The sequence below is a fragment of the Miniopterus natalensis genome, chromosome 10, assembly GCF_054644295.1.
Source record: "Miniopterus natalensis isolate mMinNat1 chromosome 10, mMinNat1.hap1, whole genome shotgun sequence".
In the NCBI taxonomy this organism is placed as follows: Eukaryota; Metazoa; Chordata; class Mammalia; order Chiroptera; family Miniopteridae; genus Miniopterus; species Miniopterus natalensis.
The window spans coordinates 79,764,707-79,776,530 of NC_142090.1; the positions used below are offsets into that span (position 1 = coordinate 79,764,707).

Here is an 11,824-nt window from a genome sequence, read left to right on the forward strand (position 1 = left end):
TGGTTACCTTCTCTGCTTCCTCCGTCCCTTTTGTGTTTTTCCACGGAGTGATTAGCTGGAGTTTGGATTTCTTCTGCTGTTAGGAGGTGTGAGTGACTACCCAGTGTGGTTTCACCGTACCTAGTGAGGATCTCAAGCTGTGGTGGCTTTGTGATGGGATGGGAAAGAGAGACGTGTGAGGACGCTGGTGAGTTAGCTTGGATAGTTCTTGGTAACAGTGTCTGTGCCTGTTTTCCCTTTACTTAGAATCATAAGTCGAGGATCATAAGTATTATGAAGACCATTTTAACTATGTACATTGTAGCCAGGTATTATCTGCCATCCAAAGACAATCTGAAGGATCGCCTGTGTAAATAATGAGAGAGGCATGTTCTTAAAGGCACAGTACTGTTTCATAGTGGCCGGCATCCCTCATAATGGAAAAGAAACGTTCCTCTTTCTTTTATAGTTGTGTCTCCACGTGGCCTTTACATTCAGGAAGAAAGCACACAGAGCAGTTCTCTTTTAAAAACAGATCTTAGTCCTAACTCTGTGTTTATTTTCTTCCATGTTTTCCTAATGATGCTTGGGTCATAGTCTCTAATTTCTTACTTTACTTTGAATTTCTTCTTATGCTATTATTTGAGGAACTTTAGTGATCATTTCCTAGGTTTTCTGGTTTCAAGGATCTTGTGAAACTAATTTTTAAAAAGGTAAATTTCTGAGTTCAATCATTTAGCAAGTGATTCTGACTCAGTAGATGGGGGTGGGCCTGAGGGTTTGTATTTTTAATAAGCACCCTGGGTGATTCTGATACAGGTGATTAGTAATTCATGCTTTGTAAAACATTGACTTCTAGGAAAAATTTATTTGGTTAATATTTTAACAATTTTTAAATATTTAAAATACAAGATTCTGTTTGAGGTAAGGTTCAGCACATGAGAAAAAGGCAAGACTTTTTTTTTTTTTAAATCCTCACCAGAGGATATTTTTTCCATTGCTTTGAGGGGGAAGGAAAATTGATGTGAGAGAGAGACATCGCTTGGTTGCCTCCCGCATGTGCCCAAACCGGCTAGGGCAATACTTCTTAATTCTTCTAGCAAAATTTGTTTCAACTTTATCACAAAAATGGAAGCATCAATCATAGTAAATATTGTTAATAAAAATCCTAATCCATTTTATTTTTCAGTTTATCCTTAAAAGACCAGTCACTTCTTTATATTCTTGTTTTATTGTATTTTTCAATTACAGTTGACGTTCAACATTGTTTTATATTAGTTTCAGGTGTACAGCATAATGGTTAGACAATTATATAATATACAAAGTGATCCAATCCTAATTCATTTTAAATGCATTTCACTAGCTTAAAGACTTTTTAACTGTTTAAAGAAAAACATTAATCCACTGATCTATATATTTTTTATTAAATGTATGAACTTACTGTTTAATTTTCTTCTTTTAAACATTTGTTCATGTCCTAGAAATAAGGAATTGTTTGTTTCTGTATTTCAAATATAAGGCTTTTAAAGTAGTGCTGGGATATTTCTGCTGTTAGTTGTAGGTAAGGTGTAATTTAGAGGAAGAAAGTAAAACTTACAACAATGTTATTAACAATTCTTCTGCATTTACAGAATTCTAGTGTGGATTATTTGAGTTAAACTATAACCCAGATGAAAACATAAAAAGTAGAATTCTAATGGAAATGTGTTTCTAACAACTGGGGAATGGCTATCATTAGAATAGGTTTTTATCTGCTGTGTTAAATGAGGTTTTTACTACTTTATTGAATAACATGCACTGAATCTGAAAGAAGTCACTTGGAAGTTTTATCCATTTTGGTTTGAAAATGTTAGCAATTTTTAAAACATTCCAGTTGACTTGAAAAAAAAAAGTCAGTATTAAGATTTATGGTGCTTTTGCTGATGTAAGGTGCTTTTCTTTGTAGCTAAAGACCCATCCATGTTGTTCAAGGGTCAAATGTACATACATATGAATCTATTCAAAATTTATAGTCATATTAACTTAGGTATGGCAGTGTACACTCCATAGAATGCTACTTACACTTTGGTTTTAGAACATAAGCTATTTTTTTTTAAGTTAGATATTGAGTAATAAAGTAGATTGGTTCATCTTATATTTAATTTTGTGAGGCAGTTTTGGAAGGGCTTAAAACAGGATTTAGAGATCACATTGTACAACTTAAACTTACACAGTATTTTTTTTTAAGATTTTTTTATTGATTTTTAGAGAGGAATGGAGAGAGAGAAACATTGATGTGAGAGAGAAACACTGATCTGCTGCCTCCTGCACACCCCCTATTGGGGATCGAGCCCTCAACCTGGGCATGTGCCCAAACTAGGAATGGAACTGGCAGCCTTTCAGTTCATGGGATGCTGCCCAACCAGCAGAGCCACACTGGCCAGTGCTAAACTTACACAATATTTTATGTTAATTGTATCTTAATAAAGGCGGGGTGGGGATCTAACATTTCGATTATGTGGTTAAAATCTGAAAAAAATTTATCTCAAGGCCAAAGTCCTGGAAAAGTGGGCATTATTCTTAGCAGCTCTTCATATGTTACCTGTGTCTGGCAAAGAAAATATCAAATCATCAATTTTAAGTACAGTACTTAAATCCTCAAGGAGAGTTTATCTTGCCCCACCCCTGTCTGGAGGGTGGAGGGAGGGGGAAGTAACAGAAAGGAAAGTCAGGTTCCAGTTCAAAGAAGATTGAACAAGGTATCCTAAAGAAAGCGAGGAAGAATTAACCGCATCCGAATTGCAGATCTCTTAAAGCAAGGACGAAGAGCCCCAGTAAGGGGAGGGCCCTCATTTTTTGCTAAACCTTACTAGGTCAGCCCGTGTGGTCCTTGCTGTGATTCTGTTACTAGACATGTGAAAGGATGAGTCATCTGGTGGCTTTCAGGAGCTAGAACCCCTTAAAGAGAATCCTGGAAGAAGCCAAGTTATATCTTTGGGGATTTAGTGTGATATTCAAGTTATATCATAGCCTCTCTTTTTTTAAAGAAATCTTCACCAAGCCTTTTCATTTCTTTGGTTGAGTTGTTTTAAGTGTCTCTGGCAAGCTTAAGTTTGTAAGCTTCAGTGTATCTGAGTGTGAAGAAGAGTTTCCTATTGAAAAGCAGGCAGGTATTGTAACTTAAATGCTTTTTTCCAGCCATCTAATAAATAAGGTTTTATTTGAAAAAATTTAATGTGATGACAAACGATCCTTTTCCTGTGTTTTCTATAAGCATAATTATGTATTAGTTCTAAATATCACTTTAATAAAGATAACCAGAAGTGGGGCTGTGATTTATTTAAAAATTAAAGAAATTTAAAAGATCATTTTGACTGGTGAGAGCTGTCAAAAATTCCATTTTTAGATATATGTGACCATTTTGTTAATATAATACTGGAATATCAATTCATTTGGTCAGGAGTCATTTTTAACAAGGCCAAAAACTTAAAATATCTCAAATGTGAAATACTATAAATTTCTTTTAAAGTACACATATGTAAATATTAAATAGAAATTTGAACAGGCTATAAGTAGATAATTGCACAGCATATTTATTTTTATAATTTGCTATAACAAGTATTAACAGAATTTTGGGAAAGAAATAAATAGCACTAACAAATTTTGCCATAAACTTTTGTTTTAGGGCACATACTTTATTTAGTTATAAAATCTGTGAATTTGCCTTTAATTGCTGCTTTTGGGAGTGGTTCACTTTAAGTATGCTAAGTCTCTGTATTTTCTGTTCTTTTAGATATGACACAGTTGAAGGCATGTAAGTGGCTATTTGATTTTCCAAAGATATAGCAGGTTTAATATGTAGGGATTTAAAATATTTAAATTTCAAATTTAAAAGCAAATTTCAAAACATTATAGCATGTTTTTCTGCTATAAAAGTGTTCTATTTTACCCCAGAGTTAAATAATAACCTAAATGACAGTGTTTACTCTTGGTAAACTGGTAGTCTTTTCACATGCAAAATATACTATGAATTCTTCAAATTTACAGGAATTGCCTTCTTCCTCCCAGGATAAGCTTAAAAGACCATTTTATAGTAGGTTATAATAAGTAGGAATATATATTTAACTTTAAAATCACAATTCTGTCTGAATTTTAATTTTTTAAATATATTTACAGTCCTGAATATTTGTTTTCAAATCACAACAGTATTGTTGGATAATCTAAGTTGCTTAAACATACATATTCAGTTATTAAGACTGTCAGTTTAGAAATATTATTAGATTATTTCTTTTCTAGACTCTAAAAGGTTTTAGAAGGTGGAAGACGTGAAGTATTATAAGTAGACCCATTTTGAATGTCTGACAGCAGCTTTCGACCCTCTCACCAGAAAAATGCTCCCGTGTGCACACATAGACACTCATTTGGCATGTTATTTTAGGGTATTCATTGGCTTTCTGCCCAAGAGACCTGAGACCAAAAAGATGAGAAATATATTATTTAAAAGGGCTTCATCAGCTTTTAATGAAATAATGGCATTTACACCTAAAATTTTGGGTTTTTTGACTTCACTTTTTGAATGCAGGTTCTTCTTCTAAGTTAATGTTTGGCTTAGTTTCATTTGCAGAACTTCTGATTCATTGCTTACTTGTTAAACTGTACTGCAGATTTGTAAGTTTTGTCTTGGTGAAGAAATATCCTTTAGTCAAATGACATTTTATTCTAATTTAACTGCATAACAGGTCGTCTTGATCCCAGCGCATATCACATCTTTGTCGTCCTGTTTTGCTAAGAAAATGTGGCCGCCAGTGTTCTGTCCTATTGCTCTTTTTTGATATTTTCTGTCTAGCGCTCTTGTCCTCCCTGGGAGAGAAGTGCGGGAGGGTCAGAAATACCCAGCCTCATAAGGAGAGAAGTCGGCATATTCAGAGTGTCCAGTCAGGGTTCGTGACTAGCCCTTGAAGTTATGGGTGCTATTTAAGACCTGATTTTGTTTTTCAGCCATGATTTAATTTTAAATACTTTCTTGAAATGAAATTTACCAGTTTAAAATATGAAATTCAATGGTAAAAGCCTGTTTTTGTGGACGCCAGATAAACATGTTTTATCGACAGAGTCAGAAAAGAGCCTGCCTCTTAAGTTTCCCCAGAGTTTTGAGTAGAGGTCAGAGCTCTTCAAAGCCACGGAGCTCACTCTTCTCCCTCCCCGGGGCTACAGTAGGTTACGGAGACTTCAGCATTCTCAGTCTGTAAATATACCAGCCCTAACATAAAGTGCGTTTGTGTTATTTTTCAGCATGAAAATTTTAAACAGAATCGTGCAAATCCACAGATTTGAGCCTGTGGATTTTAATATCAATGGGATACTGAACTACTTTTGTTTAACTATGCTTGTGTCTATTTTCTGGCATATTAAAAATAATTACCAAGATATTTATTTGCCTCTGGGTCTGTCTGTGTGTATTTGTATATGTTTTATCACTGTGAACATTTTGAAAAATTAAGAAATGAAATATATGAGTTAGGTGGAATAAATTTTCAAGAGCATCAAAGTTACCAAAGTGGACTAGAGATATTCTGCATATCTAAATGAAGAGTGTTCTAGGTATTGACTGGCGGTCGTTTCCAGCACGGCATTTCAGTTACCAAAATACGTTTGAGTTGTAGTTAATTAACAGTATGATTGTATGTCAGTAGTTGTCTTAGAAGAAGAGGTTGTAACACTTGGAGATTTGTAGAACTAAAAATATTTTACATATATTAACTTGATTAACTCAGTTCCTTTTTTCACATTAAAATTTTGTTTAAAGAAAGTACAAAATGAAATGATTTTCTTCTAGTTTTCCATTCTGTGAATGTATTCTGGAATGTTTCCATTTTTCTTGTACACTTTATTTAATGGGTCATCTTCAGATTAGATACGCACTAGGTTTAGAGAAACATCCTACTAACAGCGGCCTTTGTTTTTTAGATCTATTTTCATAATTATTTACTAGAGATTTAAATTTAGATAAGAAATTTTGTAGAAGTTCTAGATTATAAATATTTATAAATTTTAAAATTTCTAAAGAATTTTTAACACAGTTATACATGGAACTTCAAATCTGTGTTTGGTGTTATTTAAGATGGTGTCAGAATAATTGAAAAATTATTTTGAAACTTATTTTCCAAAAATAGGAAGCAGAGATTTTAGGAATGCCATACAGTACCTCACTTGTCTTCATCACTCAGGGTTTTGTGTTAACTCTTTATTTCTGGATGTGTGACGATTGTTCTTCATGTTCGTGGCAGGAGCCCTCTGGCACAAATGGAAGAAGAAAGGAGGGAGCATGTAGCGAAGATGAAGAAGATGGAGATGGAGATGGAGCAGGTGTTTGAGATGAAGGTCAAGGAAAAAGTTCAGAAACTGAAGGACTCTGAAGCTGAGGTAATCGGCCTAATATTTCCACTTCTTGTGACACAGTATTCCTTTCAGAATAATATTGTTAATAAAATTCATAGATAATATATAACCTTTCTAAATATTTTTCCAAATTGAATATAATACCCTAATGTAATAAAATGGAGAAATAAAAGCAAGCACTATGTTTATAATAAAATATATAATTCATCATGTAAGTGGATACAGGTATACTTGGTAGAAGACATAACAGCCAGAATACTTATAATGGATTATTAGTTATAATGAGCAAGTTATGAAAAATGAAATTATAAGCCATTCCATATATTCAGAATAAGAAAAGGTCAAAGTTTGGAGTGGATGTAAGAATAAAAACTAATGTTAGGATAATAATAGATCAAATATATTTGCATGTGCATGAGAAAGAAAGAACCTTTTTTAATTGAACTAAGGACATGCCAAGGTACATTACAGTCAGAGGGGAGAAAATGAAGGAATGTGATAGTCCTGTAAAGAAACTATGGATAGCCCGGCCGGGTGTGGCTCAGGGGTGGAGCATCTACCTAGAATCCAGGCGATCGGGGTTCGATTCCTGGTCAGGGCACATGCCTGGGTTGCGGGCTCGATCCCCAGTCAGGGGCATGCAGGAGGCAGCCGATCAGTGACCCTCTCATCATTGATGTTTCTCTCTCTCTCCCTCTCCTTTCCTCTCTCTGAAATCGGTAAAGATATATTTTTTAAAAAAAGAAACTATGGATAAACACAAAATAGATCAGTGATTTCAATATAAGTTTTCTCAGCATAGATTTGTTACTGTCGTGCTCAAAATTATTTTTAAATATATATTTACTGGGCTTTTCATGTAATCTCTTATTTAAAAAACAACTTTCACTGTTGTTATATTTGTCATAGACTTTGCAGGACTAGAATCTTGGCGCCTGATGTTATATGAAATTTTGGAGATTAAGTTTAGTCTTTTTATTTATCAGGCTGTTATTAAATCTATTCATTTGAGTCTCTATCCCTCCACTAATTAATAAATAATTAACCTATATCAGAAGGGAAATAAAAACAAGAGTAATCACGAATCTCTTATCTTCACACTTATATTTTTCCATTGAAAATCTAAAAGTAGTTAAATTTACATTTGATATAGAAATACTTTAGGACCTCCTCCCAAGAGTAAATGTTATAAACAAATAATCATGAAACTGTAGCCAAAGAACGCTTCCAGAGTTTTTGTGACGACTGTGAGTGGTGAATCAATTTTGAGAAACTTACTCTTTTGAAGGGTGAAATTTTTCTTAGCATTGAAAGGACCTACCTGTAAAGAGGCCTGGACCAAGTTTCCCCAATGCTGTAAGCCATATAAATACGCAAATAGGTGAAAAAGCCTACTTAAGTTGTTTAATGCAGTTTTTTCTCAAGTTCATTTGTGCTAGAAATATTTGGAGCACAGCTGCTAGTATCCATCAGTACAGTGCATCAGACACTGCTGAGCATCTCTCATGTATTATGTCATTTAATCTACATTCCAGGCCTGTGAGGTAGATATGATGGTGCATCTCCATTGTTTACATGAGAGAAAGGATAAGTTAACTTGGTCAGTGCCAGATAGTTGTACTTTTGCTTCTGCATTCTTAACCAGTTTTATTTGTATATCGTGCTGTAATTTAGCTCCAGCGGCGCCATGAGCAAATGAAAAAGAATTTGGAAGCACAGCACAAAGAATTAGAGGAGAAACGCCGTCAGTTTGAGGATGAGAAAGCAAACTGGGAAGCCCAACAACGTATTTTAGAACAACAGAACTCTTCAAGGTAACTAGTACATGTTCCCAAGAACTGTGGGCATTGATGTTTTAAAGAATAAAGTATTTATTTAGAAAAATTAGGATAATATTTTAAAAGACATCACCCATTATGCATCCTAAGCACAATTATTTTCATGGATGAATATTTTTAAATAGATGAATGTAATCTAATATATAGCAGGTTTTTTTACTACAAACATTGTCCATGACTTAACAATCTTCATAACTATAATTTATTAGCTTCATACCATTCTGCCCAGTTGATTCCCCATAATCAATTTCTTACCTCCTTCCTCCAATTGTTGGATGTAATAGTTGTGTTCAATTTTGGGTGAGCATAAAAACACTGCTATAAAGATCTTTTGTACATTTAGAAGTATGTTTTAATATGTTGAATTGTTTGTTTAGATAAAATTCTTAAGATAAAATTTTGGATATCTAATTCCTAATGCAGTTAACAAGTTGCTTGCTCTTTATTTATAAAAAACTCAGTAATATTTGTACCTTGGCTTTTTAAAATTTTTCCTCATCAGTCCCATTTAAAGCTGAAAAAGTCAAATTGCTCTAAGGACTCTGCAGTTGACCCTCACTGCTACAACGTTTCCGAGATTAGACATTTGTTCTATTAACTCCCTCCCCAACGAGGAGGAAAATACATTTGTAAAAGCAAGTGCATTTCAGAGTGCGCATGGCAGTAGGAGGAAAGTGTGCCCTTTTGCATGCCAGTTGGTTGTTTAAATATGCACTATTTTATTTGAGAATTGTTCTCATATATTGAAAATGTGTTTTTGTCATATATTTACTGTGTTTATCCTGGGATTTTGTTAAATATTTGATTGTCTAAGAAAAGACTGCTATGTACTAGCACTGTCATTGTTTACTTGCAAAGCTTTTAATTTTTCAAGTGAAAAAGCAGTGTTTGAAAACCCAACACAGTTGTCGTTGGGTTAGCTGTTGCTACTGGATGTTGTTTATAATGTTGGTAACACAGTCAGTGATTTTGGTTGTTTTCCTTAATCATTTAGAACCTTGGAAAAGAACAAGAAGAAGGGGAAGATATTTTAGACCCTCTCTTGACCACCAGTTACGTATTAGTTGCCAACATGCCAGCTTGGACATCAGTGTTTGTTGGATCCGTTTGACCAATTTGCACCAGTTTTATCCTTAATGATGGATTTAACAGCATGACAAAAATTCTTCTCTTTTTTTGTTCTTGATGGAGATTAAGATGCCTTGAATTGTCTAGGGTGTTGTGTACTTAGAAACTAACAGCTCTAAGTACCTTTCCTACATTTTCTTTTTTTTATTAAACAGATGTCTTCAATTTAATGCAAGAAAACATTTTACTATTGTACAATCATGTTCTGGTGGTTTGACTGTTTACAGGATATTCCAAAATAAAAGGACTCTGAAAGGTTTTCACTGAGGATAAATTGCCATAATATGATGCAAACTATGCTTCTCTATGATAATTATAATACAAAGGTTCCATCCAACGCAGCGTATACAATAATGTAATTTAGTCTAACACAGTTGACCCTATTTTTTGACACTTCCATTGTTTAAAAATACACATGGAAAAAAAAAACCCTATATGCTTACAATGCACCTAGAGCTTTTTTATAACAGCCCTTTTCTGTTTGTTTGTTTGTTTGTTTATTTGTTTTGGATTCTTTAAATATATTTTATTCTCATTTAGTGCCCTCTTTAGCCAGAATCTCATTACTGCTTCATTTTTGTAATAACATTTAATTTAGGTATTTTCCATATATTGGCCCTGCTAAAATAGAATATAGCATTTTTCATATGGTAGGAACCAACAAGGAAATTTTCCTTTAATTCCCTTTTTACACTTTATGGTAAGTAGCAGGGGGAAAAAGCATTTATAGATCATTTCTAGGCAAAATTGTGGAGCTAACGACCAACCTATTTCTACCCATGTGCAGTCTCTTTCTTTTACTAGAAATGGGAATCATGGCCTCTTGAAAAGAAAAAAGTCACCATTCTGCATTTAGCTGTATTCATATATTGCATTTCTGTATTTTTTTGTTTGTATTGTAAAAAATTCACATAATAAACAATGTTGTGATGTAATAGAGTGTGGGTCTTAAATATTCTACAGTTGATGTACAAGATTAGAATATATTTAGGAAGAAACTTCTCAACTTGAATTTGTCAGCTCCACCATTGCAGCTCTTTTCTCGCTTAGAATGTGTATGTGTTGATTTTCTCTTTTTATTTTTATATTTATCTTTAGAGAGAGAGGAAGGAGAGAGAGAGAAACATCCATGTGAGAGTGAAACACTGATCGGCTGCCTCTTGTACAGCCCCTGCCAGGGATCGAGCCAGCAACCCGGGCATGTGCCCTGATCAGGAATCGAACCAGCAGTCTTTCAGTGCACAGGATGATGCCCAGCCAGCTGAACCACACCCACCAAGGCCATGTTTTTTTATGAGATTCAGTGTTTCTCTCTATATTACTACCTCTCATTAATATATCATTTCTCTGAGAACAAATCCCAACTCATTCATTACAAGTCTCTGGAAACTGTACTTTTTTATCTGGAAAGAGGGTGGTGTAATTTATTTCAACCAACATCAGATTATGTAGATTTTAACATAATGCTTTATGGTATAAGTACTGTAATGAATATGTACCAGTTCATTACCTTTAAAAATTTCACCTTGTCTATTTTTTAAATTAAGGATCCAAGCAGTAAGAAGTAACTGGTAATTCTGATTAGTTAATATTTGTGTTTACTTCAAAGGCTGAAGGATTTAAATAAATCAGTATGCTTGAGAGATCTTACTGCTTTTAAAAGATACATAGATCTAAAGTGTAAAACACTGATTATTTACATTGTAGAATCCTGACTTTACATGTAAATTCACCCCAGAGTGCTATTGTTAAAGCAGATCTCATAGTGCATTAAAAACACATTTTAGGGATACTACAGTAAACATTTATCTTTACTTTTAATGGCCATCACTAGTTAAAAATTATCTCGGAAAAGTCTTGTTACCTAAAATACCTTTTTCCCATTGGACAGCATAACAGTGCGAATGGCTTTCTAAAATAAATTGACTGTTATTCCAAGACCAGATTCAGATATTCAGGAATTTTGTTCCTGTGTTGAGCTATTGGGCTAATACCTCTAATGGAAGGTTTGGTTGTAGGGGGTTATGAGCAACATACTGAATTTGGAGAATGCAAAATGGGACATTTATAGGCTGCCTGCCTGCCTAACTGGTAAAGGACTGCTGCTTCTAGAAACAGGTTCTCAATGACTACCATTGTAAAATTCTGTGTGTTGTGATAGTCACCTTTATTCTACCACCTAGTGGAAACTTTCACAGGCCTTATCCTTGTCATGCCTAAGGTTTTCTTTGAATCTGGTAGAGGAGCTATGCAGCTTTTCTGGATCTTTTGACTGACTGCAGGCTTTTCAAGCATATCAGTATCAGGGCCTACCTTTGCCATAGGCCTGTGGATTCCTGAGACCTGTGTGACTGTTCATGGTACAACATTGAGGTAAGCGTACGGAAAGGTCAGCAAACGGGCAGTGCCTGGTCCCCTTTGTAAGCAGCACTGTCTAGTTGAAGTAGCTTATTAACCGCTGTCTTTCTAATCATAGTCTGGATTGACCAAGTAGGTAAGCG

General features: G+C 34.4%; 1 protein-coding gene across 1 annotated transcript in view; it reads left to right on the forward strand.

Annotated features, from left to right (window-relative positions):
* Positions 1-10,258, forward strand: part of SEPTIN7 (septin 7) — a 36,688-nt gene extending 26,430 nt beyond the window's left edge. Inside the window, exons 11-13 of the mRNA XM_016222282.2 lie at positions 6,246-6,381; positions 8,032-8,171; positions 9,190-10,258. Of these exons, the coding sequence (XP_016077768.1) occupies positions 6,246-6,381; positions 8,032-8,171; positions 9,190-9,229 (316 nt within the window). The 3' untranslated portion in view covers positions 9,230-10,258. The remainder of the gene's footprint in view (positions 1-6,245; positions 6,382-8,031; positions 8,172-9,189) is intronic.
* The last annotated feature ends 1,566 nt before the right edge of the window (positions 10,259-11,824 follow it).